Source organism: Myodes glareolus, chromosome 5 (genome assembly GCF_982192425.1).
Source record: "Myodes glareolus chromosome 5, mMyoGla1.1, whole genome shotgun sequence".
Lineage (NCBI taxonomy): Eukaryota > Metazoa > Chordata > Mammalia > Rodentia > Cricetidae > Myodes > Myodes glareolus.
The window spans coordinates 89,081,182-89,106,765 of NC_142030.1; the positions used below are offsets into that span (position 1 = coordinate 89,081,182).

The 25,584-nt window shown below is 48.1% G+C and overlaps 1 protein-coding gene across 2 annotated transcripts in view; it reads left to right on the plus strand.

Annotated features, from left to right (window-relative positions):
* Positions 1-25,584, plus strand: part of Lgr6 (leucine rich repeat containing G protein-coupled receptor 6) — a 120,128-nt gene that overhangs the window by 58,672 nt on the left and 35,872 nt on the right. For both annotated transcript variants that reach the window (XM_085688206.2, XM_085688205.2), the window contains exons 5-6: positions 16,548-16,763; positions 22,007-22,078. In XM_085688206.2, coding sequence (XP_085544332.1) covers positions 16,548-16,763; positions 22,007-22,078 — 288 coding nt within the window. The remainder of the gene's footprint in view (positions 1-16,547; positions 16,764-22,006; positions 22,079-25,584) is intronic.

The following is a 25,584-nucleotide window of genomic DNA, read 5'->3' on the forward strand; positions in this document are numbered from 1 at the left end:
ACACTGGTTCTGTTAGCTCATGGTTCTGGAGGAAGAACATGGTTCTAGCATTTTTTCAACTTCATTAGGGTCTTGCTACATCACAGCACGGAGGCTGGTATCACGGTAGGAGAGCACACAAGAGGGAGAGCACGTGGTAAGGTGGGAAGCAAGAGAGATTTGGGGTTGGCTCACAGTTTTTACAACAAACCACTCTAAGGGAGCTACCCAACGCCTACAACAACCACGTCAGTCCTTTCCAAATGTGGTGCTAGCAATGACCTAATACTGGCCTTCACTCTGGCCCTACCATTTAAAGTTTCTCCCAATTTTCAGCATGATCAGACTGGGGATCAAGCTTCCAGCCTATGACACTTTTGGGGATATAGTTAAGCTGCACCCAAATAAGAGCATGTGTACACACGTGCCTTTATCTGGGCACCTCATTTAATGTTAAATCTTCAGGGTATTGTTGTTGGTTTTCTTGGATTCATAGACACAAGATATACCTAGTATTATTTATAAATATTACTTATAATATACTTATATATAACTATATATACTTATATAAAATAAGAATAATATTTATTATACTAGTAATATTATTTATTAATATTAGTATTGTTAGTATAATTTATTAGTATAATAGTATTATTTATCAATATTATTTATAAATAAATTTATAAATAACAGTTATAAATAATCACTCATAGCTTTCTTTTCTTGTTTTGTTCTTACATGTTAGAACTTTTATGACAATGAACATATTTACCTTATTCTAGATTTTGACAGGAAAATATGTAGTATTTTTCTCAGAATGATATAATGGTGGAAAATCTCTAATATGAATAGTACCTATGGTTTAGCGAAACTACTCCTTTATTTCCTTTTCTTCTTTTCTTTGCGGGGGAGGTTGCCTTTTTTTGGGGGCAGGATTTCTTTATGTAGCCCTGGCTGTCCTGGAACTCACTAAGTAAACCTGGCTGGCCTTGAACTCACAGAGTTCTACCTGCCTCTGCCTCCCATGTGCTGAACTTAAAGATGTATGCCACCATAACCAACTCTTGTGTGGTTCTTGAGATAGGATCTCACTCTGTAGACATTGCTAGCCTGGAACTCACTATGTAGCCCAGGTTTGCCTCAAACTTATGACAATATGACTGCTTCAGCTCCCCAAATGTTGGGGTACAGGCATATGGTACCTCACTTAGTTTATATGGTGCTGGGCATTAATTAACCTAGGGTTTCATAAATGCCAAATAGGCAAGCCCTCTACCAACTGAGGTATAGACCATTTTTTATTACCCTCTAGCATTATATGATAAAAAGATATTCATAAATAGCTATGGCCTGACAGCTTGTATTCTTCTTTGTAACTTCCATAACCAGCTAAACTGAGGGAATTGAGTATCATTCCAACTTTTTTGTTCCTGTGCCATATCATAAAGTGAAATTTTATTTATTTATTTATTTAAGAATTTGGAAGGGTTTAACGGTAAATGACCTGGTCCCAGATCCTTCGCTTGGGAAGTACATTCTCTGCTAATGTTTCTAGTTTCTTCTTTCAGTGTTTTGCCTCTCCTTGTTTTCTGTTCTCACCTGGTTTTGGCTTTATACTTTTCTAATTATTCACTTCACGGCGCTTTTTTCACTGTGTGCTTACCTATCAGTTGACCTGAAGGAAAGGCCCATGTGACAACTTTGTTTTGCTTCTGATCATGGTCCATACTTTTAAAAAGTGCTTCACTGATAACTTCCATAGTTTCTCCGCCCTCTTCCCATTCCTCCTCCTCCTCCTCCTCTCTCCCTGGTACTCGGTCCCTCAAATCTGAACCATCTTGACTGTTCCAAAGTCTGAATGCTGCCTCCTCAAATGGCACAAACACAATTTTTCTTCGAGACTCTGCTTTTTTGCAGAGGCCTAGAAGGTCTCTCCAGGCACAGAGACGACAGAGGGTTTGCAATATTAAAAAAATCAGTGTCCCATGTTGCCTGTGGCCTGTGGCTTTCCAGCTGAGGCAGAAGGGTGGGTCCTGTTCTTTTTACTTTATTCTGCCTGGAAATAGAAGCCATGAAATCCTCATCCTCACTGCACCGAGAGGGTCTGGGGAAAGTCTTCAGTCCTGGGCTTTTAATCATAAAATCTTCCTTGATTGCTTCTTCTTCCTCTTCTTCCTCCTTTTCTTCCTCCTGCTCCTTCTCCTCCTCCTCCTTCTTCTGTAATTTTTTTCTTAAGTCAACAGCTGGCTATTATATTTTCTGATCCCTCATAATGCAAGGCTTTTAGATTTGCTGGGGCAATGGCTCAATTGATGTTTGCTGTGCAAGCATGGTGGCCTGAGTTTGGTTCCCAGAACCCATGTTTAAAAAGCCAGGTGTGGTGGCATGCTTATAATTTCAGTACGGGGGAGACAGGGACAGGCAGATATGTGGAGCTGGCTAGTTAGCCAGTCGAGCAACTTGGCAAGCTCCAAGACAGTAAGAGATCATGCCTCAGACAAGTGGGCAGTACCTGAGGAATGATACCCAAGGTTGCCTTCTGTCCTTCACACACATGCACACATAGATGAGCGTGCACCCACAAACACATGCATACTCACAAAACATGCAGAAGATGTACACACACAGAGAACGCATTTGTATGAACTCCATGAACAATTGCCCAACTAGCTAGCTATATCCTTGCACCAAAATGCAAAAGCAGAGTTATGATATAGCTCTGCTTCTTTCCGGGATGCAGTATCTAAGAGATTGCCCTTAACACTTACTTTGAGGACAACATACTTCCTTATGAGCAATTATGTTTATTTTATTTCATTTTTTCCTTTAAAGTTGTTTTTTACATTTATGCATTTGTGCATACTTATACATGAATGGAGTACCCGTGGTGATAGAGGATAACGTTCGGGACTCAATTCTCTCCTCGCACCGTGTGGGTCCCAGGGATTGAACTCAGGTCAGCAGGCTTGGCAGCAATCCCCTTTACCTGCTGAGCTATCGTGTCAGCCCTTGTTTGTTCCTTAGCCTCACAAGTGAGATTTACCACATTTTGTCCAGGTTTGAACCATTTTTTCATGGCTCCAAGATAGCTTGCAACACAAAGAACATTTTAAACCTATGATGTTTTTCAGTCTCATTATTTTTGTTCTTTTATGGTGATCATATACGTCCGCTCCATTTTCTCTGCGTGAACGCTTTGCGCTATCTACAGGGTCCAGCACCGCAGACCCAGCTCTCCCTCCTGTTTATCTCATCTCCTTCCCCATCACTTTCATCTCTTTGTCCCTTTATTCAGAGTTCAGGGAAACGTTTCGTGCTTGCCCTCCCTGTGCTCATTCAGGTTTTTTTTGAGGAGCCAGGTTTATTCTTTGTCGCTTACAATATGAATCTGAATGTTGCTTTCAACTTCCTTCCTGGCCACATTCCCGTATCCCACCTAGCTCCATTTGTTTGCATTTGTCTTTGAAAGGTCGCTTTATTTGTTTTCCCATTTAACTTTCTTCCTCTATCTCAGCCTTTTTTCTTTTTATTGATTTTTGTTCCGGCTTCATAGGGTTTACGATTACTCATGCCTTACTGAGGATGTCACACAATTTCTGCTGCCCTGCCACTTATCCCGGGAACAATCACCTTCTGAGATGTCATATCGGTTTTGAAGACCACCTTGTCCTTGTGTTTAATTTTTCTTTTCAGAATCAAGAGAAAACATTGCTCTTTAGTTTTCTCCCACTTTATATTTTAAATGCTTTTTAAAAAAAAATTTGGAAAACACATATAACATAAAATGTGCCATTGTAACTATTCTTTAATTATTTTAAATTATGTGTATACACACACCTGCATGTAAGCGTAGGTGCTGAGGGAGGTCAGAGGGGTTGGGTCCCCTGGAGCTGGAGCTACAGGGGCTCTGAGAGGCATAACACAGGTGCTGGGAATCAAACTGGGGCTCTCTGCAAGAGCAGTACTTGCTCTTAACAACGAGTTGTCTCTCCGACCTGCTTAGCTAGTCTTTAAGTGTACAGGTTCAGTGTGTAGTGAGACGGCTCAGCAGGTAAAGGTACTTGCCCCCAAGCCTGGCAACCGTGCTCCAACCTTTGGATCCACTGTAGAAGGAGAGAACTGACTCTTACAGGCTGTGTTCTGCCCTCTGCACGTGCATCCTGGTATACTCACATAACAAATGTAATTTTGAAATTAAAAAATAATTTCCTTCCACTTAAGGTTTAATAATCATCCAGTATGCATTTAGAGTTAACTTGTCTATTCATTTACCTCCTGGTGGGTTTTGGGATGTTGGCTCCCTGCATAGCTGAGACTGTGAATGGTGTACACATGTCTTTGGGTCCCTGCTTTGTTTCTTCTCTTTGGATAGGAATCCCCCCACCCCCATCTAGATGTAGTGTTTGCCGATGGAAGTGCTGGGAATTCTTCATTTACTCTCCTTTCTGGAACAGCTCAGCCCGCTCTTCAGACACAGAAGAGGAAAGGACAGCTGTGCACGCCGGCTCTTTCAGGAAGCTCGGGCAGGGGCACGGCTTCCCACTGTCCTGGGTTTTGACTCCTAGACATCTAGGGCAGAAGATGTACTTCCATCTTCTAGCTACACCAGTTGGGCTGTTCTGTTTCACAAGGCAAAGCAGAGGGAGTCCCTCATCATCGGCTGTCTGCCTGGCTCTGCTGACTCACGGCTAATAGGGAGACAAGGTTCTGGGTTAGTGCTACTGTTGATCCAGGTTTTAGTTATAGGCACATTCCTCTGTGTGTGTGTGCGTGTGCGTGTACACATGTGTGTGCTTCTTTTTCCTATGTCTTGGTAGGCGTTTTGGGGACAGATGTTCAGATTGCCCTGTTTTAATGAACACAGCTTGAAAGTGAGTGTGCTTTCTTTGCTTGCTTTATTTCCTCCGGGCGGGAGGCGAGGAACTGTCTCCTTGTTTGTGGCTGTGGCTGAAGGTCCTTGGGCTCAGTCCGTCAGGACTGTGGACAGGCTGAGTAGAAAAAGGGATGGCACCTGGTGGGCTACAAAAAGACATCTGAAGCAAAGATTTGAAGAGATGAGGGTGAAGCAGTTTTAAAAGGGCCACAGCTCCACGAGAGTACCAGGATGGAGAGCTATGAATTCTGGGGTAGGAGTGTCGACAGAGAGGCATATTCGCATCTGAAGCGGAGAACGGGAGAATGAGAAATGAGTCCGTTCAGGGCCAAGCTAAAGAGGCTCTAGGTGACTGGCAGCCATAGATGCTGCTGAGTAAGAGAAGATGATCAATGTTGCAATAATTCCCTAGTCTATGTGATTGGGAGATGGATAGATGGGTGATATATGGATGGAAGAATGAACAGGAGATAGGCAAGCCAAGAAAGATGGAATTAGAATCAAGCAGGTGTAACCTCTCCAGTCTCCCACCATTTAACAGGGAGGAGAAAACAGGTTATTGGAAAGCCTGGAAAGCCAGAATTAATATGAATTTACCCTTTCTTCTTCTCTTGTTTCTTCCTCTAGAAATGTTTAAGATGTGGTTCGGAACTGGGTGGTGGTGGCACACTCTTTAATCCCAGCACTCAGGAGGTAGAGGCTGACGAATCTGAGTTCAAGTGTACCCTGGGCTACAAAGTGAGTTCCAGGATGGCCAGGGTTACACAGAAAAACTGTCTAAAAAAGTCAAAAAGATTTTTAAAAATGTGGTTTGGTTTTATTCCCCCGTGTACCTACTACTGCAGAGCCTGCTAATGGTATCTTTAAAACCCTGGGCTGTCGCTCACAGTCCCTAAACTCTGACATCACTGTCCCCGTGTCTGGAGAGGCATGTTGGGGAAAACCCCCATTTGCTTTCCTCCTCCACCGACCACAGCTGCCTTTGCCAAGGGCAGGCACCAGGCCCAAACAACCACAGAACTCAGCTCCCAAACACATCTCAGACTGCCAGGCAGGTCCCCAGAAACCAGCCTGTAGTTTGGAATCCAATGGTTGGAGGATGGGAGGAGAGATAGGATAGCTTTTCGCCGTCCCCACCCCCGGATTCCGGGATTGTCACCCACAAAGCTGGCCTTCTGCCCAGATCTGTAGGTCCGTGTCTTCGGGGGAAGCTCATGAAGGCTATAGAGTCTCCTGTTGCCTTCCTCCTGTAGGGCATGTAATTATTTTTATATATTGCTGCTGAATAGAACACAAGGAATGGCTTGCAGGAACACTCAGGTAGCCGCCTTTGATGTGCACAAAGGAAGCGTCTGCTCTGTCTCCTGGGGCTCTTGCACACCCATCAATTCTCCTGACAGATGGAGGGGAAGGGTGGCTTGAGCATTAGCATGGCTTGGAGAATGAGTTGGAATTGCCTTCATTTTAATATCCTACTTTTGATCTATTGGAAGGCTGACAGTGAGAGGGAACGCATCTCTCTAGGTGACATAAATCAGAACTGATGAAATCCCTCCACTCCGGCAGAGTCAGCCCTTCCATGTGTGGGGCAAGGGAGAGGAAAGGGATCCCCACCCCAAGACCTCCATGCTTCTCCAGCCGCTGCTGGGAACGCACACACACTCAGAACACACAGGGCTCCTTTTACCTCCACTCACCCCATTCTCTGCAGGTTCTCACCCCAAGTTCCTGGTGGCTCAAGTGGCCCCCTCTCTGCTCTTCAGTCCCTGTCTCTAGGAATGATCAGGCTCCAGATCTCCAGAATTTAGTCTGAGGATGCTTCTACATGAGTGTGCTCTCTGTGAGGTCCTTAGTTAGGTTCCAGATGTGGAGATCATGGCTGGGAGCCATGGGAGAGGACTCAAATGTTGGGTGTCTTCAAGGAATGGCTCTTGGAACCCAAGCTTTTCCCGAGATCCTGCCAGCAACAGGAGCTGGGAAAAGGGAGCATTAGGACAGTAGACTCATACACAGCCTTCCATCTTCTTGTTTCTGACATATCTTTAGTCTGTGACTTTGGCCAAGTCACTTAGTCCCTTGGAGATACCTGGCTAAATGGGGTCACTTTCAGCTCTCATTTCTATGACTCTGGTCCCTTCTTCTTCTTCTTCTTCTTCTTCTTCTTCTTCTTCTTCTTCTTCTTCTTCTTCTTCTTCTTCTTCTTCTTCTTCTTCTTCTTCTTCATTTTCTTCTTTTTGTTTTTTGAGACAGGGTTTCTCTGTAGCTTTTTGGAGCCTGTTTTGGAACTAGCTATTGTAGACCAGGCTGACCTCAAACTCACAGAGATCCGCCTGCCTCTGCCTCCTGAGTGCTAGAATTAAAGGGTGTGCCACCACCACCCAGCGACTTTGGTCCCTTCTTAACAAGCAGTTCTCTGGATGGTGCTAGAAGTGCTCCTAACTTCCCTTTCTTGCATTGCTAGAGATGAAACCCGGGAAACCTAACACAGAAGGTAGCTCTCTACCTGGGTAGTCTTTGGTGCTCAGCCCCAGTGCTGAACTTGACTAATAAAGAGCACATACTTGGTGGCAAAGGATGTCAGTGGTAGAGCACTTGGCTAGCCTGTTCAAGGCCCTGCTTTCAATAGCCCCCCCCCCCATCCCAATTCACTTTGGAAAGGTTCAGGGAATGAGGCAATATAGTTCCTCATCCTAGGGCTTTTCCAGAATAGTGGAGAAACAAAAATCAAAGTAAGTGCTGAGGTAAAGACACTTGGAGATTCAAAGTTGGTCTTCATCTTCTCCCACCTTGACTGACATCCTTTCTAGCTCCCTGGGTCTCTGGTCTTCCTTCATTCCACGTCTGCACCTCATTTTCAGAAACTTCCCTCAAGAAGCTGTTATCCACAAATAGAATACTAAGTAATACTTGCCAGGTTCTTAAAACAATAGCAGGCAGATTCTACTCTGTAAAAAGGGAATACTGTCCAAATGGTAGGACTTCAGTCATCTTGAGATGCTTATAGGATGGGGGGTGGAGCTGACGGCCTGAACCTCAGCATCGACTCATACACTTGTCAGTTGGTCTGCTCAACAAGCGTCTGTCTGGGACACAGGGACAGATTCTGTCCTAAGAAGGCTTAGGCTCCTTGTGGGGTACAGCTCCAAAAACCCTTCTTCTTGGGCTCACCCTGTCCAGGTGAAGAAACTGAACCTAGGAAAAAGAAAGGAATGAACTGGAAGTCACAAGAGTTCTGTGTCTCAAAGAAACAACACCCCAGCAATCACCTCCTGGGCTGCATTCCTAGCTTCAGCCTCCCCGCTCCCTATGGGGGTTAAAAAGCAAGTACTCCGCACCCCCAAGACCAGCACATTCTCCTTCTGGCCGCCTCTCCCTCTTCTTGTGACTCTCCCCCTCTGCCTCACACAGCAGTTTCTGCTCCTATTCACACAACAGGTTTTCTCCCCTGCCATGGAGGCCTCTGGCCAGACGTCCCTACATCTTCCCACTGCTGGACACTGTCCCCCTTTTACCTGAAGGGACTTCAATTGTCCTTAAGGTTCACTATGAATGTCAGTCTCTCACTTCAAGGAAGCTTGGCTTGCCTTCCCTGTTCTAATATCACACCGATCACATTGTCTCCTCTTCAGACGCACCCCGTCCTCTCCAGGATTTGGGCACACGTACACTGCCTCACAACCAGTTGCCTGTGTGTTCACTTATGTACTATGAGTTCCAAAAGGGCAAGAACCAAATCTCATCTGTCCCTGGAACCCTGATGTCTCACACAGAACCTAATTTCTCAGAGCTGTCCAGTCTGATAGCCACCACCAGCTTTAGATGTCAATGAAAATGAAATAAAGCAAACACTGATGTGTTGGTAATGTGACTCAGATTTGAAGTAGTCAACAACCCTCAGTGCCTCGTGGGTACTGTGATGGACAGCACCATTCCCCTGGTCACAGAATGTTCTACTCGACAGTTTCTCCCTAAACACCAGGGACACTCAGTCACCAGCACGGAGAAGGGAGGGTCGAGGGAATCTCTCATTGCCTAGATTGCATGTGCATTGGTACCTGGCACAGAGATGTTAAGTGGGAACTTTCTGGGTGTGGAGTCCTATCACATGTTCTAGGCTTGGCTACTATTTCTAGAACCAATATTCTGCCTGGTCTTTATTTGGAAAAGACTGCAAGCGTCACTCCCCGAGGGCTTGCACTGGGACTGCCCTCCTGAGCTGAGATGCCAGGTAGGGCCTTGCAGGACAAGCCCGGGTGCTCACACCTGCACAAGGGAAGACTTGCCAGTGGCCTAGATGGCATGGAAGGGCTCTGCTTCAAGGGTTACCCAGATCTTCCCTTGGACAGAAATAAGAGGCTCTTACTGAAGCTAGGGTGGGTTTCTCCGCCACCTGCCCTCAGCCCAGTGTTAACATCACACCTTGGGTAATCTTTCTCCATGCCAGCATGTGAGCCGCCGCCACCCACTCTTTCCTGCTTCTGCCACCTTCTCTCTGACTTTGGCGTTGGCTCACACACTCACAACCTTGACTCTTCCCTAAGTGCCTTCCTGCTCTGGGCATTTGCTCCTGCTGTCCTTGCTGCCCCTTGTGTTCTTTCTCTAACACTACACCTTCAGAAAATCCCTAGTCCTACCTCCATATCTGGTTCAAATGCCACCTCCGCTGTGAGACCTTCCTGGATTTCTCACAGGGGGAAGAAAAGATTGGACCCTGGCTCTGATTCCAGGAGTGTTTTCTACAAGCTAGATCAAAGAACGTGTAACTATGGATTTAAAGCCAGAGGCTTTGGAATCGGACCAATGGCTTCCCCTCCCTGAGCCTCCCTCACTGGATGCAAAGGACTAGGGTAAAGATTAAGTGGGATTGTATGTGCGCACTGCTTGCTACACCTGCCAGTCAGCTCGTTCTCACTGCTTGTTAGCCAGGCCTATATAGCCTTAGTAAATCATAGAGTGAATAGACCAGAATTTCTGTGGTGGGGAGATCATGTGTTACTCGGAGTTGATTCGTAGAACTGAGCGCAGCACAGACAACACTGACATAAAAGGATTGTTGAGTTTAACCCATTGTTTGGATGCTGTCTGTAATGAGGAGCATTTGAGGCAACCAGATAGGGAGCAGGGATACCCAGGGCAGCGGGGCTTTACGGAGGTCTTCCTGACAGAAGAGCCTTGGAGTAGCATCAGTATCGGAGGCAAAGACACTCAAGTACCGGTGCCTAAGCTGCCTGAGTCAGGTACAGTCTTAGTCCCCGGATAGATAGTCCTTAGGCCAAGCCGGGCCAGGGCATGCCATGCACAGAGAGCCCACACCCATACCATGGGAGCCCCGTGGCCTCTGTACAGAAGCTGGCAACTGGTACAGAGGCTAGTGCTGGGGCGGGAGCCAGGGGCCCCTGCTGCCTGTGGAGGCCTGGGGCTCCTCCTTGCTGCTCTGCAGGTGCTGGCATGCTTCTCCTGGAACCCTTACCTTCCCTGGCAGGCTTTGGTCAGGGCTGTTGGTTCCTCCAGGCAATCAACGGCTCCTATGGAGAATATTTTCCCCACAGAATAACCATTTCCATAGTGTCTGCCCCAACTCACTTTTCTCCATCCTCCCATCACCAGAGCCTAAAGATCTTCCACTCCATTTCCCCTCCTCCCTCCTTTCTCCTGCTCACCACTGAAGTTCAGTCTGTGCCCCTCTTGAGCTGGAGATAGGGTTAGAGATGAAAATCTGGGCCTGGGTCTGCCCCAGAACAATCAACAATCACTTGAACCTTCCTTGTCATCAAGGGCTCTCCCCTCCTATTTCTTCCTACTCTTCACAGTTCCAATTAGGAAAGGAGAACAAAAAGGCCCACAACTCCTGGGGAAGTTTAGTGCTGTTTTTACCTTTATTTATTTATTTATTTTTGATGGTGGTGGTTGGGAGTCTGCGCCCTCATGTCCCAGGCTGGCCTGGAGCTCACTCAGTAGTCAGGGCCGGCCCAATACCTTCAGTCCTATTTCTACCTCCCAAGTGCTGAGAATGCATGCACGACTCAGCATCCTCAGGATCACCTTGAAATTCTTTATGATTTGTTCAACAAGAATGTCACTTGCTTACTCATTTTGCATTGGGTCTTGGAAATCATGCAGTTGGTCCTGAGGGTCAGAGTGACGGATGACTTCAAAGAGAAAAGAGGCAGCCAGGCCGGGCGTTAGAGCAGAGAAGTCTGCCAGTCTGAGTGGCCAGTTTGGTCACTGATGGTTGCTGGCTAAGGGTCCCCTCTCTAAACTTGAATGTCTGAAATAGAACCTCTGTCTCCTTCTTTCTCAAAAAAACAAAACAAAGCAAACATGAACAACAAACAAAAACAAAACCAAAAATCTGGTGGATCAATGAGAGCAAGGACCATTCAGAGTCCTAGGATTGGCAGAAGGGCTTTCTTCCAATGAAGGGGCCATGCCGTAAAGGCCTAGCTCTCTCTAATTAGATGAGAAGTAGAGTCCCCTCTCCAGATGTGCCAAGCCATGGGAAGCCTCCTTCAAACCACTTTCCCTCCTGAATTCTGCTTCTCAGTCTCTCTGCTCTTGGAGACCCTGTCCGGTATTTGCTGCATTCTGTCACATCGTGTGGCTTAGCTGGAGAGGAGACCCAAATCATAATTAACCTGAGCAGGACAAAAGAGATGGATGCTAGTCCTGGCTTCTCAGCTGTCTTCCCGGGCTCCCCGGGGCCAGCTGGCTTTTAGATTCCAACCACTGTGGACTCAGAAAGCAAGAACAAATGTCAGATATCAAACCTGGAGCTTCTAAGGCTCCTGCCCCTCTTAAAGGAATTCCTGGCAGGGGCTGGGAAGATGGCTTAGTGGTTAAGAGCCCCGCTGATCTTGCAGAGGACTCAGGGCCAGTTCCTAACATCTATGTGGTGGTTCACAGTCACCCACAACTCCAGTTCCAGGGGATCTGATGTCCTCTTCTGACCCCTGAGGACATTGTCTACACATGACGAGCATGCATGCAAGCAAGCAAAACCCTCATAGACATTTTTTAAAAATTGATAAACCTGGGCTGGTGAGATGGCTCAGTGGTTAAGAGCATTGACTGCTCCTCCAGAGGGCCCAGGTTCAATTCCCAGCACCCACATGGCAGCTCGCAGTTGTCTGTAACTCCAGTGCGCATGAAATAAAGTTAAATAAAGTTTTTAAAAAATTCTAAAAAAAATTAATAAACCTATTAAGAATCTCTGGAGATTTCATGTGTCAGCTAGTGGCCCATAGAGGAAAGTTCCAGAAAGGTTCCCTTATATTTATCTTCTCCCTTGTCTGTAAGAGCTTCTGGTTTCCTACAGCTGAGAGACACGTCTTGGCCTTCTTGTCACACTTTTTGTTATCTGCCTGTCTGCCTGTCTGTCTATTATCTGTCCGTCCATCCGTCCGTCCGTCCATCCATCCATCCATCCATCCATCCATCCATCCACCTATCTACCCACCTCCTTTTGTTTACTTGAGACAAGGTCTCTTGTAACCCAAGCTAACCTCAAACTATGTAGCTGAGAGTGAACTTGAACTGACTTCCTGCCTACACTTCTCGAACACTGGGATTACAGGTGTGCCCTACCATGAGTTTTACGTGGTGCTGGGGACATGCGAGGCAAGTGCTCTACAACCGGCCACATCCCAAACCCCTCTCATCACTTTCGGGGAGTCAGACTAATAGAGCAGAAAGAAGCCCTGAATTCGAGTTCCAGACTTGATGCTCCATGTGGCATTTCCCTTGATAGGGTTTATAAGATCCTGGGGTGACATGAGAGAGGCCAGCGTCCTTCAGGTCCCCATATAATGTGGTTCGGAGTTTACACAGTTCGAGCCACCCTTTGTGAACTGTGTCCCGGTGTCTAATCCGGAATTCTTCGGCTACAACCTTTCCCCTGTTAGGTCCTCTACTCCCTTTGGTCGTGGGACAGCCTTGCCCCTTGTGCGGGAGAAGTCCTGGAGCTAGACCCTCTTCCCCAATCTGTCGCCTAACCCTCAGCAGGAGGCTGAGGAGTAGGAAGAGCAGAGCGGCGGGCCCTGGAGATGTTAAACTGTTTCCCCAAAGCCCAGACAAGACCCAACTGGCCTGCCCTATCACCGCAAGGAAGAATTCTAATCGGAAAGCACTGGAGGGGCCAGGCCCACGTGGGGGAGAGGCGCGCTGTTGATTTTATTCCAGCGCTTAATTGGTATAATTGCTCTCTTCCGCCTGCCAAACCAGAGTCGGGGTTGGCTCTCCCACCTGCGGGCGGCAGGGCGGGCGGGAGCAGCTCTGAAAGTTCTTAGTCCCCAGAGGCAGGTTCTACAGGCTGTACAGGAGTCCCCAATACCCACTTTCACTCCCAGATGCCTTACCCCAGAAGGCTAAGCGCCCCAGAGGAGCTTGAACCCTGCCTCAAAGTGGCTGGAAGGGTTTCTGCAGAAAGTGCCCATCTTATGAGGGAACCAGGTGAGAAAAGGGTGGGAGAGATTTCTCTGCAGCAGGGTGCCAACCAAGCAAGTCTCAAGCGATCCTGGGCAGGGCGAGGGTTGGGGAAAAGAGGGGAAAGAAAAGAGGGGAGAGATTAGGGTCAGTTTGTTGTGCTTCTCTGGGGCACCTTTGGACACCTTGAATCACTTGAACACAACACCGTGTCTTATCCATACAGTTAAAGCCTCCAAGACCTAAGGTTGCCAAGTGCCCTGTTTCTCCCTGGGGTACCCAGAGCACCCCTAAATAGGCTGTCTGTTAAATGGACAGAAGAAAGCGGGGGTGGGAGTGGGGAGGACACACAATGGAGGATTCCAGTGCCACACATACAGGCTAAAAGGAGAGGATGCCAGGCTGCGTCCAACAGTTAATCCCCCACTCTCCATACAGGATCAGAGTTGCCAGATAAAACTCAATATTTTTCCAGATTTATCATATTGGGGCTCAGTAGTTAAAAAGCACATGGTACTCTTGAAGAGGACCCAGGTTTAGTTCCCAGAATCCACATGGTTCACAACCATCCCTAACTCCAAATCTAGGGGATCTGACGCCCTCTTCTGACCTCCATGGGCACCAGGCATGCATGTAATCCACTTACATACATGCAGGAAAACACTCACACACATAAATAAATCTAAAATTAAAAAATTAAAAATTAAAATTAAAAAAGATTTATTTCATTTTTAGATGGTGTGTGTGGGTGTGACTTGTGTGGGTGTGACGTGTGTGTGTGTGTTTGTGTGTGAGACATGTGTGTGTGATTGTTGGTCCCTACAGAGGCCAAAGTTATCAGATCCCTTTAAAGCTGGACTTACAGACAGTTGTGAGCTGCCTGACATGGGTGAGGGGACCCAAACTCAGCCCCTTTTCAAGAGCAGAATGTACTATTAACTACTGCACCATCTCTAGGCTACTTAAAAATAATGCCAGTGACACATTTATACTGAAAAGTTATTCTTTCTTTATCTGATATTTAAATTTTACTAGGCATGGTTTAAAATATTTTATGGAACAATTTTTTTTATTTTTTTTATTTACATTAAATTAAAAATTTTGGATAGCGGGGCTGGAGAGATGGCTCAGTGGTTAAGAGCACTGACTGCTTTCCCACAGGTCCTGAGTTCAATTCCCAGCAACCACATGGTGGCTCACAACCATCCAAAATGAGATCTGGTGCCCTCTTCCGGCCTTCAGGCATACATGCAGGCAGAACATTGTATAACTAAATCTTAAAAAAAAAGTTTAAAAAATATTTTTGGATAGCATATATGCTGTTATTATTGCTTGTGACACAGGGTCTCACTTTGAAGCCCAGGCTTGCCTTGAACTCATTATGGAACTCAGACTGGCCTTGAATTCTTGATCCTCCTGCCTCTGTCTCTAGGTGCTTGTATTTCAGGTGTGTGCCACCATACCCAGCTGGCAGCTTGTGTCTGATTCACTATACCCAACAGTATTGGCGCTGGGTCTGCTCCATCACAGAGCCTGCTGGCATCGGTGGAATGTGTGGTTTCCCTGCCCACCCAAACAGGAATGCAGACTAGAATGAACATTTCCATGTTCTTGCCCTATTTTTCTCGGCTTGCCAATTTGCTTGATTTTCCACTTTGGCATTTCCCTGTCCCCAAGTATAAGGAACAGGGCTACAAACACCTGTTCTCCCAAGGCCTAGTACAGCTTTGCCATAACACTCTGGGAGATGGGTGCCCTGTGGAGGCATCCTGGCTTTCTGCCTGAGGAGAAGGAGGCCTGAAGTCTCCTGACATCTGTCCTTCCTGGGGAGGTGATGAGAAGGAACCCTGTCTAAATGAGGTTGAAACACGTTAGACCCAGGAAGTCTCTGAATGCTGAATGACTAGCCTGGTTGCCGTGGGCCTACCCAAGCTCTCCTGCCTGTGGGTTGCACAAATCGTGGGAGACGAACTGGTCAGGACTGTGGTGCACACATGGAAGCGTGCAAGGCATGTGTGTAGGCACACTTGGGTGTTCACACAAACCGTTCGCAGAGAAGTGACTTCCTGGGGTTGGCAAGGTGCCTCAGTGGGTAAGGACACTTGCTGCCAAGCCTGATGACCCGAGTTCAGTCTCCTGATGTGGTTCCCTGATATCTACATGGTGGGAGGAGTGAACTGACTCCTGAAAGTTGTCCTCTGACCTCCACACGTGTCCCCACAAACATACAAATAAATAAAGGCAAAACAAATTGTCTTTTTTATTATTATTAAGTGACTTCCATTCATTCTAGGCTTACAGGATTAAAAGAACCCCCCCCCCCACACACACACACATACACACATCCTGTTCCATTTCCTGTCTCCTTAAGTAGGTGAGCACGTTCTCACCTCCCTTGATGTGCCTGGGGTGCCAGCCTCACACAATGGGAAGGCACATGGATTTAAGTGTCAGCAAACTAGGGTTCAAATCTCATGTCTCTGACTCACGAGCCAAGTGACTTAGCAGCTCAGTTCCTGTAAAGTGGACTAGTCGGACACATCTCATAGTCGTGTTGAGAGGACACAGATCACCTACTTGGACCTGGCTCTGCACCTGGCATACAACAAGTTCTCATAAAGGAAAACGGTGACGGCTGGTGATGTCTTAGTCAACACTGCAGAGTTGCTTTAACTTCGGGGAAGGCGGCATCACCTGTGCAGGGAAGCCAGAATCCTTGGCTCTGAAAATTTACCCATTAGGCAGGCAGTTGAAGAGGGCAAAGTTCAGCCCTGTCAGACTAGAGGGGTCCCAGCTCCCTGTCTCTTAGATAGTATTTGCCCCTTTGAGGGTTTAAGGAACGGGTGGTGCTAGAGATGGATCACAGAGAATGGTGTACATCCTCGGGGAGGGAGGCATTTTTCTTTGCCTCTGTCTAGAAGGTGGAGATCTTCCTTCTGCCAGTGCAGGAGGCAAGTCCGTTATATATCCTTGGGGTGGGCAGGGCTGGGGAAATGTTATCCCCAGGGCAGGGAGCTAAGGATGCAGGGGAAATCCTAGTCATCACAGATGGGCGATGGCGTCCGTGTTGGCTCTGAGAGGAGCAGTTGGGGTCATAAAAAAAGGATCAAGAATTGTGGGTTGGAATACGGGAACTTGAAAAAGTGGGGTACATGACTAGTGGTACTTCAGAGTGCCTGTTGGACGCCTGGCTTTCCAAGCCTGGCTCATCCTAAAGCTTGATCTGCAACCTACTTTGGACTGATCCTTCTCCATCCTCTTTTCCTTCCACCAGGCGCCTGGATGCCAACCTCATCTCCCTGGTCCCTGAGAGGAGCTTTGAGGGGCTGTCCTCTCTCCGCCACCTCTGGCTGGATGACAATGCACTCACGGAGATCCCAGTCAGAGCCCTCAACAACCTGCCTGCCCTCCAGGCCATGACCCTGGCTCTCAACCACATCCACCGCATCCCTGACTATGCCTTCCAGAACCTCACCAGTCTGGTGGTGCTGTGAGTGCTGTTGGCGTCCCCACCGCCAATGGGGTGGGAGGCTGCATGTTCCCTCCAGCTGGGTCAGGAGCTTTGCTCTTCTCTGCATGTTGGCAAGCCTTCTCGTTTCAGTTTCTGCTCTGTAGATTATGAATATGACCATCACTTGCTGACTCCATAGGATGACCTCAAAGCCAGGTGACCTTAAGCCCAGAGAAGTATTCTGAAGGTCACTACAGGGACAAAGCATTATTATAGTTAGAAAGCAGAAATATTTTTGTCCTTTTATTTTCTCACTGTACAAGTATAATAACCATCCCAAGCTAATTGGAATATAAATAGAGTTTTTTTTAAAGTAATTCTCACCACATTTGACAATCTAAAGATGCAGTCATATGCTTTGGCATAGGGATGGAATAAATCCATCGAGTTTTGCAGGCCTACAGAAGCAGGAAAGGCCATCACATGTAATTAGATGTCAAAGCCCCAGCAGGGTAATTACCTGGGAGATAGCATCCCTGGCAGGGATAGGGGCTGGGGTTAACTCTGCCTTCCTAGTGGGAACTTTACAGTGCAAATTAGCTCCTAGCTAATTGCTCTGAATGATTGGTAAGTTCATAGTCTAATTACTAAGGGCTTGGAGGTCATGTGTAATTGCTCTGGGTTACATACTAATTGTTGCAGGAACATATATGTTAGTGACTCCGCTAAATGGCAGCATTGCCTCCTTTGTTCTTGGAAATCTGGTGTGGTTTTCTAGGTCAGCGTGAATGGATGATGCTTAGTTCCATGTGAGAGACGAAGCTGTGGGTAGTGATTTATTTGTCTGTTGTTCTGTCCCGGGAACTTAGAAAGTGAAGACAAATGTCCCATGGAGTACTTCCTTCCACTAGAATGGCCATACCTTCCGCCCTTCTGGGAGTCAGTGTGGTTGGTTTTAGTTTTGGTGACGTCCCTGTAACCTCACATGGGAATGGGGTCGAGTCTTTGTGACAGACAAGATGACTGGAAAAATGAGAACATTTTGACGGGTTCCTGCTACATGGGCAACAGAGCTTGTGTGTGTGTGTGCGCACACACACACACACACACGCATGCACATGCTAAAGGTCACAGAAGGATGAAACAGAGCTGTTGGTCTGGAGGGGCTTACAGTCTAGTTTCTCCTATGAGGAAAGACAAAACAGTTATATGACTTTTACTGCTATAGCGTAGGTAGTGAAGACAGAGTCATAGCACAGAAGCAATGCAAGAGGCCACACAACTATGGGTGGTTAAGAAGCACACGTCACAGGGGAGGCAGGGTTGGGGCTGGACATGGAAAGATAATGGGATTGGACAAGCAGAGAGAATTAGAGCATTAAAGGCATGGAGGAGGAGCCAGACACAGTGAGCTGTGGGTGAATGGGGCTATCCAGCTGTAGCAGCGAACCCTTGTACAGAGGGTGGGGCGGAGGAGGGAAGGTAACTTTGGGGACAGACGATGACCTTTATTTGCCAGTTGTGGAGAGAGCCTTGCAGGTTTTCAAGCAACCATTAAAAGGGGATGTTTTAGGCTGGCTAAAGTAAAGGACAGATGGGAACACATGGAGACCAGAGACAGGAAAATTAGTTCCGAGGCTCTGGTGTTTCAAAGTTCATTTTGGGGAGGCAGCAGAAAAGACGAGTGGGCGGGTGTGACTGTAAGGAGTTTGTTGAAGGAAGAATTGATCTATCTCAGAGGTCTTCACGGGATGGAAGACCAAGCTGAAAAGGAGTCATGGGTGACTTGGCTGGAAGTTAGGAAGCTGGTGTGAAATTCAAACCTAAGATAGTCTGCAAGGTGTGGGGGTCCCATTGAGAGACAAGGGGCTAAAGGAGAAAAACTTGTACAGAGGAGCAAACCTGAAACAGACCAGGTCCCTTGGCCCAGGGAGTGTCACTTCTCTTTTATCACTATGAGAAGGGGAAACTTTTGAGCGGGAGGTGATGTTGAAGGGGAAAGAAGACTGGAGGAATGCTGTCCTGGGACTTTGAGAGACACTGTGGGGAAGCCCGGGAGGCAGATATGGAAGAATAACCACAAGAGGAAGCAAGAAAAAAGTTAGTTAAATCCAAGGGATAGGCTATGTGGTGTGTGCCTGTGCCTGTAATTCCACAGCCTGGAAGGCTGCGGCAGGAGGATGGCAAGTCAGAGACCAGTGTGGGTTTTATAATGAGGTCATGACTCAAAACAACAAAACAGAAAAATGCAAGGAGTGGATGGGGGCCTGTCAGGAGATACACGCAGGCCAGTGAGATGGGAGAGACAAGGCGCCCTCCAACATACATGCACGGAGTGGATGGGGCCTGTCAAGAGATTCATGCAGGCGAGCGTGATGGGAGAGACGAGGCGCCCTCCAACAAAGCCCACACTCTGGTGCTACTCAGACATGTACAAACTCTTTCCACATTGGTAGCAAGAACACAGTGCAGAATGTCTTTAGTAACGTCTGGTATATAATCTTGTAAGACCCAGCCTAGGTCCCTGGCTGGGCTACTAAAGGTGTCAGGATTCTAGAACTGAATAGATAGTTCAGCTGCAAGGAGACGGGGAGAGGCCTGCAACTAGAGATCTAGAAAGCTGAGATGGTCTATACCAGAACTGAATGGGGAGGAAGAGAGGTGCTGGGAAGCCGATAGAATGGCATTTGGTGACAGTCAAGATAGAGGGGCAAAGGAAATAGGAAAAATTAAAAAGCCTTGGTAAGAGAAGAGAACTTATTCTCAGAAGGCAAGGGTTGTTTTCCAGAAGATTTTTGAATTGGGGGAAGGGTCTGTCTTCCTTACTAGGATCTGGTGAAGCTGGTGGGGGATGGGAGAACAGAGCTTCCCAAGACTGGCGGCCCTCCCCACCTAGCTGGATGGCTTTGGTTGAATGCCCTCACAGCTCAGCAACATCTTTGCCAGCCAGCCTGCTTTTTACCCCTCATAAGTGATTTCCCTTTTCTGCCTAAAGATGTTTGTAAATTCTTGAACTTTAACAGCGTAACTCAAATATGCCACAGTGTAGAAAGTTCTGCATCTAATTTTCCCGGAACAATGGGTGCCTTTGAGGGGCAGACTGTTCTTTCTTCAAGAGAATTTTTTTGTATTATTGTATCTTCAGTCTCATGTTCGGGATTCCTTAAGAGAACTCAGTTACTGACATACCCCCATGTTGCTTGATTTTTAACTATTTTAACCTTTGTTCCCCTCTGCCATACCCACCCTGGTTGTATCCACCTTTCTTTCTCTTTCTCTTTCTTAAGTATATATATGTTATGTGCCTCACGTGCATGCAGTGCTCACAGAAGCCAGAAGAGGGCATCAGATCCCCTGAGGCTGGAGTTGCAGGTGGTTTTGAGCTGCCCAGTGTGGGTGATGGGGATTGATTCACAGTCCGCTGTAAAAACAGGCATGTTTTCTTCACCACTGAGTTCTCTCTCCAGCACCATGTCCAGTTTTCTTTCTGATACAAGTCAGCCCTCACCACTGCACACTCTGTTCCTTGTTTCAGATTGATTAGCTCATATATATTATGTAATATATATGATATATCATATATACTAATAATGCATTTTGGGCCCTTAGTTTTACTACTTTAACTTATAATATCATTTTTCCTTTCATTTAATTTTTTTTGTCTTTGAAATGTCATTTAGGTTGTTTTGTAGCAGAAGGCAATTGTGATCAGTTTCCTTCTATTCTTCATTCATTCATTGCACTTTTTTTTGAGACAGGGAACCATGTAATCCAGGCTAGCCTCCAACTTACTATGTAGCCAAGGTTAACTTTGAGCTCCTAATCCTCCTGCCTCTGCTTTCAAAGTGCTAGGATTCCAGGTTTTCACCACCACACCCAGCATGGATTGTATTTTCCTCAGGACTTGGAACTCTGCTGTCCCTTACAAGCCTTTCCTTCCTCTGTCACCAGAACTCTTCTTTTCTCTGGCACACTCACAAAGCTCTGGACCAACACTCATCTCTAGGCCGGCTTGGTTGTCCCCTTCAAGCTGTAGTGTGTGGGCTAAGCCCATAGAAGTAGGCAGGTTCTGTCCCTCTTTCTGTACTCTGGTGGGGTGGGCAAAAGAGGTACCAGATCTGAGGTGGTAGCCAGTTGTGGGCAGACTACCTACGTTGCTTCCTCTGCCCCAATGTAGTAAGTGTGGCAGTCACTCACTCTGCTGAGTGCCCTGGGCTGGCACCTCCGGCTTCCTACTCCATGAGTAGCCTCAAGCCTTGGTTTTTCTTTCTCTCTCACCTGCTCCTTTTGAAGGACAGAGTAGGGGAGAAAAACAAGAACTTGCATGATCAGCCCCCACAAGCTAGGCTTTATTTTTTTAGGGAGCAATCTCAGATTTTGTTTTTTTCCTCGGCTTATTCTCTGGACTAAGGACTGACAAAGACTTCCAAACCATTTGATTGGCCTTCAGCGGATCTACCCAAGACTGTGTGCCTTTCTTGACGTTTTTGCTCCTTGTGAGCCTTCAGGTGTCGTGGAGTTTGGTTTGATTGTTTTTGATCAATCACACGTGGGCAGAAGGCAATTCGTCTTATTTCAGTGAACTCTTTACCTTGGGAATCTCTCCCAAACTTCCCTCTATTCAACTCACTGCTGTTCCTGCCAAGGCCTGCACAGACAGATAGTCCATGCCCCTTCCCGCCTCCCATCTCTGCCTGGAATCCCTTCCCTCTGCCCATGCAGATCGCCTGTCAAGGCCCCACGGAGGATTGCCACCTCTGCCAGGCCTTCCTTGCTGCCTCAGCCTCACCAACCTCCCTCTTCTCTCAGCATGACCACAGCTCTCTCCGGTTGTAAGAAAGCTTAGCCTTTAATTATATGTTGTCTGCAGTGGTTTGCTGCTGGCTCCTCTATGAACGTCTGGCCACTGAGTCAGGCTGGCTGGGTCCTACGGAGCAGGGCCGGAGAAGAAGCCTCAGATGTGAGCCCCTATGACATCAGGCCTCTTTCCCAGTGCTTAGTCAGAGCTTGCTGTAGCCTTGGCCCGGGCTTTCCTCTTCCCAATTCCTTTGCTAGGAAGGCAAAAAGATATCTAACCCAGGGTCAATTCTGCCTTGGCAATTGTGGCTTCAGGAATGGTTCTTGGCTGATTAGCTTGTCCCTGGAGGAAAGGCCTGAAACCACCGAGGGCATTCTGTGCTTCTGCCTCCGCTTTGCTACTCCTGCTGCTGTGGACACTCCTCTGCCCTGGCTGGCCCTGAGGTTGTGCCGCACACACTGACGTGTCTCTCCTTCCCACACAGGCATCTGCATAACAACCACATCCAGCATGTGGGGACCCACAGCTTCGAGGGGCTGCGCAATCTGGAGACACTGTGAGTGGGAGACCCTGCGGAAGTCCTAGCCCGCTTGGGGATGACACCTGTGACGGGAGTGGGAGGGCTTAGGAAGGGCCAGCAGGATATGATCTGACCCCAGGCTTGCCACCCATGTGCCCCTCCTGAGACTTTTCTCTGAGATGTTGCTCAGTATAAATTCCTTCATCTGTCAGGTGGGTACAAGGGGCTCTGTGGGGGTTCCGAGTGGCTCAGGAAGTGGGAATGCAGGGCCCCTGCCAGCAGAGACATCAACGCACAGAAATGAAAAAGCTGGCAGGATTCAGAGGAACTAGGACATGACTCTCAGAGACTGGGAGGTTGGGGGTAGGGCTGGGACTGACTTGATGGCAGTTTTGATGTCTGCTTAAGGGTGGCTGCTGAAAGAAGGGAGAGGAATACCACAGAATAACGTCGGGACTGCTTGCCAGCTGATCTAACTAGCTAAGTGATTAATGGGGAGATGGCCCATTCAGCACCTCAGCCCGCCTATAAAAAGCACCCAAGCTGTTGACTCTTAAAAAGCCATATTATTCACACATCATCATCCAGGAATTCAGTTAAGGTCAGAATGCACCCAAGTCCTCCCATCACTTCCTCTGGAGGTCCGCCAGCCCCTACAGAGCGGGCTGAGCCCCTACAGAGCGGGCTGAGCCCCTACAGAGCGGGCTGAGTGGGCCCCACTGTGCAAACAATCAGCCAGGCTCTGCAAGAGTGACTGGTCATGCCAGCTGGGGTCTTCAGCTCCCCTGAGGGAACTGGCTGCCACAGCCACCCGGTACAGGACATGAGGCTGAGGGCTCTGGGAGAGAAGGGCCCCAGGTCACTACAAGCTGAGCCACTGAGGGTGGGGAAAGGCTTATGACATCAGGAGTTGATCACAGTTCCTCTTGAAGCTCCTTCTCCAGTTATAAGCAAGCCCCCATTTTCAGCTCCCTTCCCCCACATCACTCCTGAGGTGAGGGAGTCCTAGGAGGCCACAGCAGCAGAGGATAAATTCTGGAAGCTGTGTTGTGACTGGGAAGCAGCATGCAGGGGGAAAAAACCAGCGTAAAGTCTACCCCAAGAGGCCTTGGCTACAGAATCTGTGGTTCTGTGGGGGAAACAGATGAGAGACTCATACCTAGGCCACATCTTATTTCCTGTGGGGATGGTTCCTAGGAACACGGCTGCTGCTTTCTTGTGCTCGGTGTGCAGCAGGAGAAATGGCAGAGCTGGACTCAGCTCTCCTGGTTTCCAGGCCATTTTGCCAACTGTATCCCAAGGAGTGTGGTGCAGGGCAGCATGTCCCAGCCTGGGCTCAGGAGCATTCACATCTGTCCCTACTGTGCAAGGCTTAGACTATGTGCGCCTTCTCCGTAGCTGGCCCTGATGGCCTGACAGTGAGAACAGGCCAGCCTAGCCCTCTACGTCTTCATAAGAGAAAGTTCATCTCCAGGAAGTCTGCATAGTTCCTCCCAGATGATGGTTTCTCCCGGGGTTACCATCCCAACTGTGCACAGAGCACACCAGGGTGTTAAGGAGAAAACAAAAGTCCTTAGGAGAATGCCTTGTTATCCTATCACCTGGTCAAATGTGAATTGGGTGAACCTACTGCGTGTGTGCTAGGTTTTCGGAGACTTTCTAGAGAAGCTCGGCTCTGGGGTGGTGCTGGGAGTCTCAATTCACCATCAGAGAGGGAGAGAGTGCACCACCGTCTACCCTGGAATGTGGGGCTGTTTAGCTCTGCTGGGAAATCAGATGGGGATGGGGGCATAGATACTGGGTGTGGATTGGTACCTCAAAAAAGCCAACAAGCAGCTGTTTCTTCACTTTTGGGGCACACTGCCTAACTCTTTCTCAATTAGCCACTGTCTCACGGTGCGGGGCAATTGGCGCAGCTGCTGCTGGCTGAATTATAGAGCAGGCCTGCCGCTAAGCACCCACTGTCTCTTTCATCTGTCTTGGCATCAACACGCAAGGCCCCCAGGCTATGCCCACCTTGCAGATGGGAAAGCCAAGAGGAAAAGTCCTCCAATCTTTCCAGTGTGGAGACAAAAAAGCCCAATGGTTAACCCCTGGCAGCAAGCAGACTGGAGGCCATACTGCCAGTTCTCCCGGCTGTGTGAGTTCAGCCATTTGCCTACTAGAGAGTCTCAGTTTTCTAATCTATAACATAATGTCACTGGGTTATATAAAGTTGTTGCAGAGACTGGCAGATATAGAGAACCACGCCCTCCTCTCCCATTTCCCTCCTCAGCCCTTCGTCTGAGGTTTCATGTCTACGACACCCTGTTTCCTCCCCCCCTCAAAGAGCAAGTCCTTCTTCCAACTTTTGATCTCCAATTAAAAAGGGGGGGGGGCGTTCTTTCTCTTCTGTTCCCCAGAGCATTTTCTCGGGGAGCCTGCAGGGGAAGGCAGATGTGGAGGAGGGGGAGCGGCTGGGAGAATGAAAGGGGAAAGAAATGATAGTCAAGTCTTTTAATTGTTGCATAATTGGCGCACTCGGCAGCCTTAACTATTACTCGGGAGCTTTCATGTGTACTTCTTGCTGGAAGGGTACTTCTCCCTCAGGCCCTGTAAATCTCTGCCACTTAGACCTCTCTCATCTCTGGCAGCAGAGGGAAGATCAAACCCCCACAGCCCAGGCTGTGGTTTGGCTCAAGCTGTGGTTTGGCTCCTCTGCAACCTTCTCTTCAGAGGGAGAGCAGCCCCCAGCTTTACCACCTGGGAGGAGGGGCCAGGTGCGGGCACATACATGCGTGGCCACACAGGCTCCCAAACCAGGCACATGCAGCATGCACACCACAGCTCACGTCCTCTGCCATCCTCTCTCCACGTCGACTGCTCTCTTCAGAGCGGCACAGCAGAGATGTGCCCCACAAAAGGCACCTGTGTAACCCCGCCTCTCTCAGACTCTCAGCAATGAAGACCAGGCTGCCAGTTCTGCTGCTGTACACTTGGCCAGCAAAAGCGCTACTGGGAGCCCTGCTTTCTTTGCTTGTACAGGAGGCTACCGCAGCTGGATGTGGTGGTCTGGTACGTGCTTGCCACCCTGGCACTCAGAAGGTAGAGGCGGGAAGCTCAGAAGTTCAAGGCCTGTGCTGCACAAGATTTTGTCTCAAACAAAAACAAATAGAAAAAGGGCAAACAAGTCATGCACCACACTCTCTTTATTCTAAAGAAGCTTTGGGGAGAGTCTCAGGTGGGGCTGTTATGTCCTCTGCTGCTGGGCAGAACCCCACAGCTCTTAACAACAAACCATGCTGCCCTCTGGGGAGCCTGGCATTGTCAGAAGGGATGCCTCTCCCAATATGGTTGGTTGTCACCATTCCAAACCTTGCCAAGAAGCCTCAGCCCCAGGCAGATCAGTCTTCCTCTGTCCTGTATTCACAGGCCTTGGATCTCCCATGGTGAGGGTGACCACCACTTTGGGAAAACTCCAAAACAGAGACGGTCTAACCCTTTCTCTAAAATAGTGTGCCCTCTTTCCTCGTTCTATCAGAAAAGGCACTAGTACCCTCAGG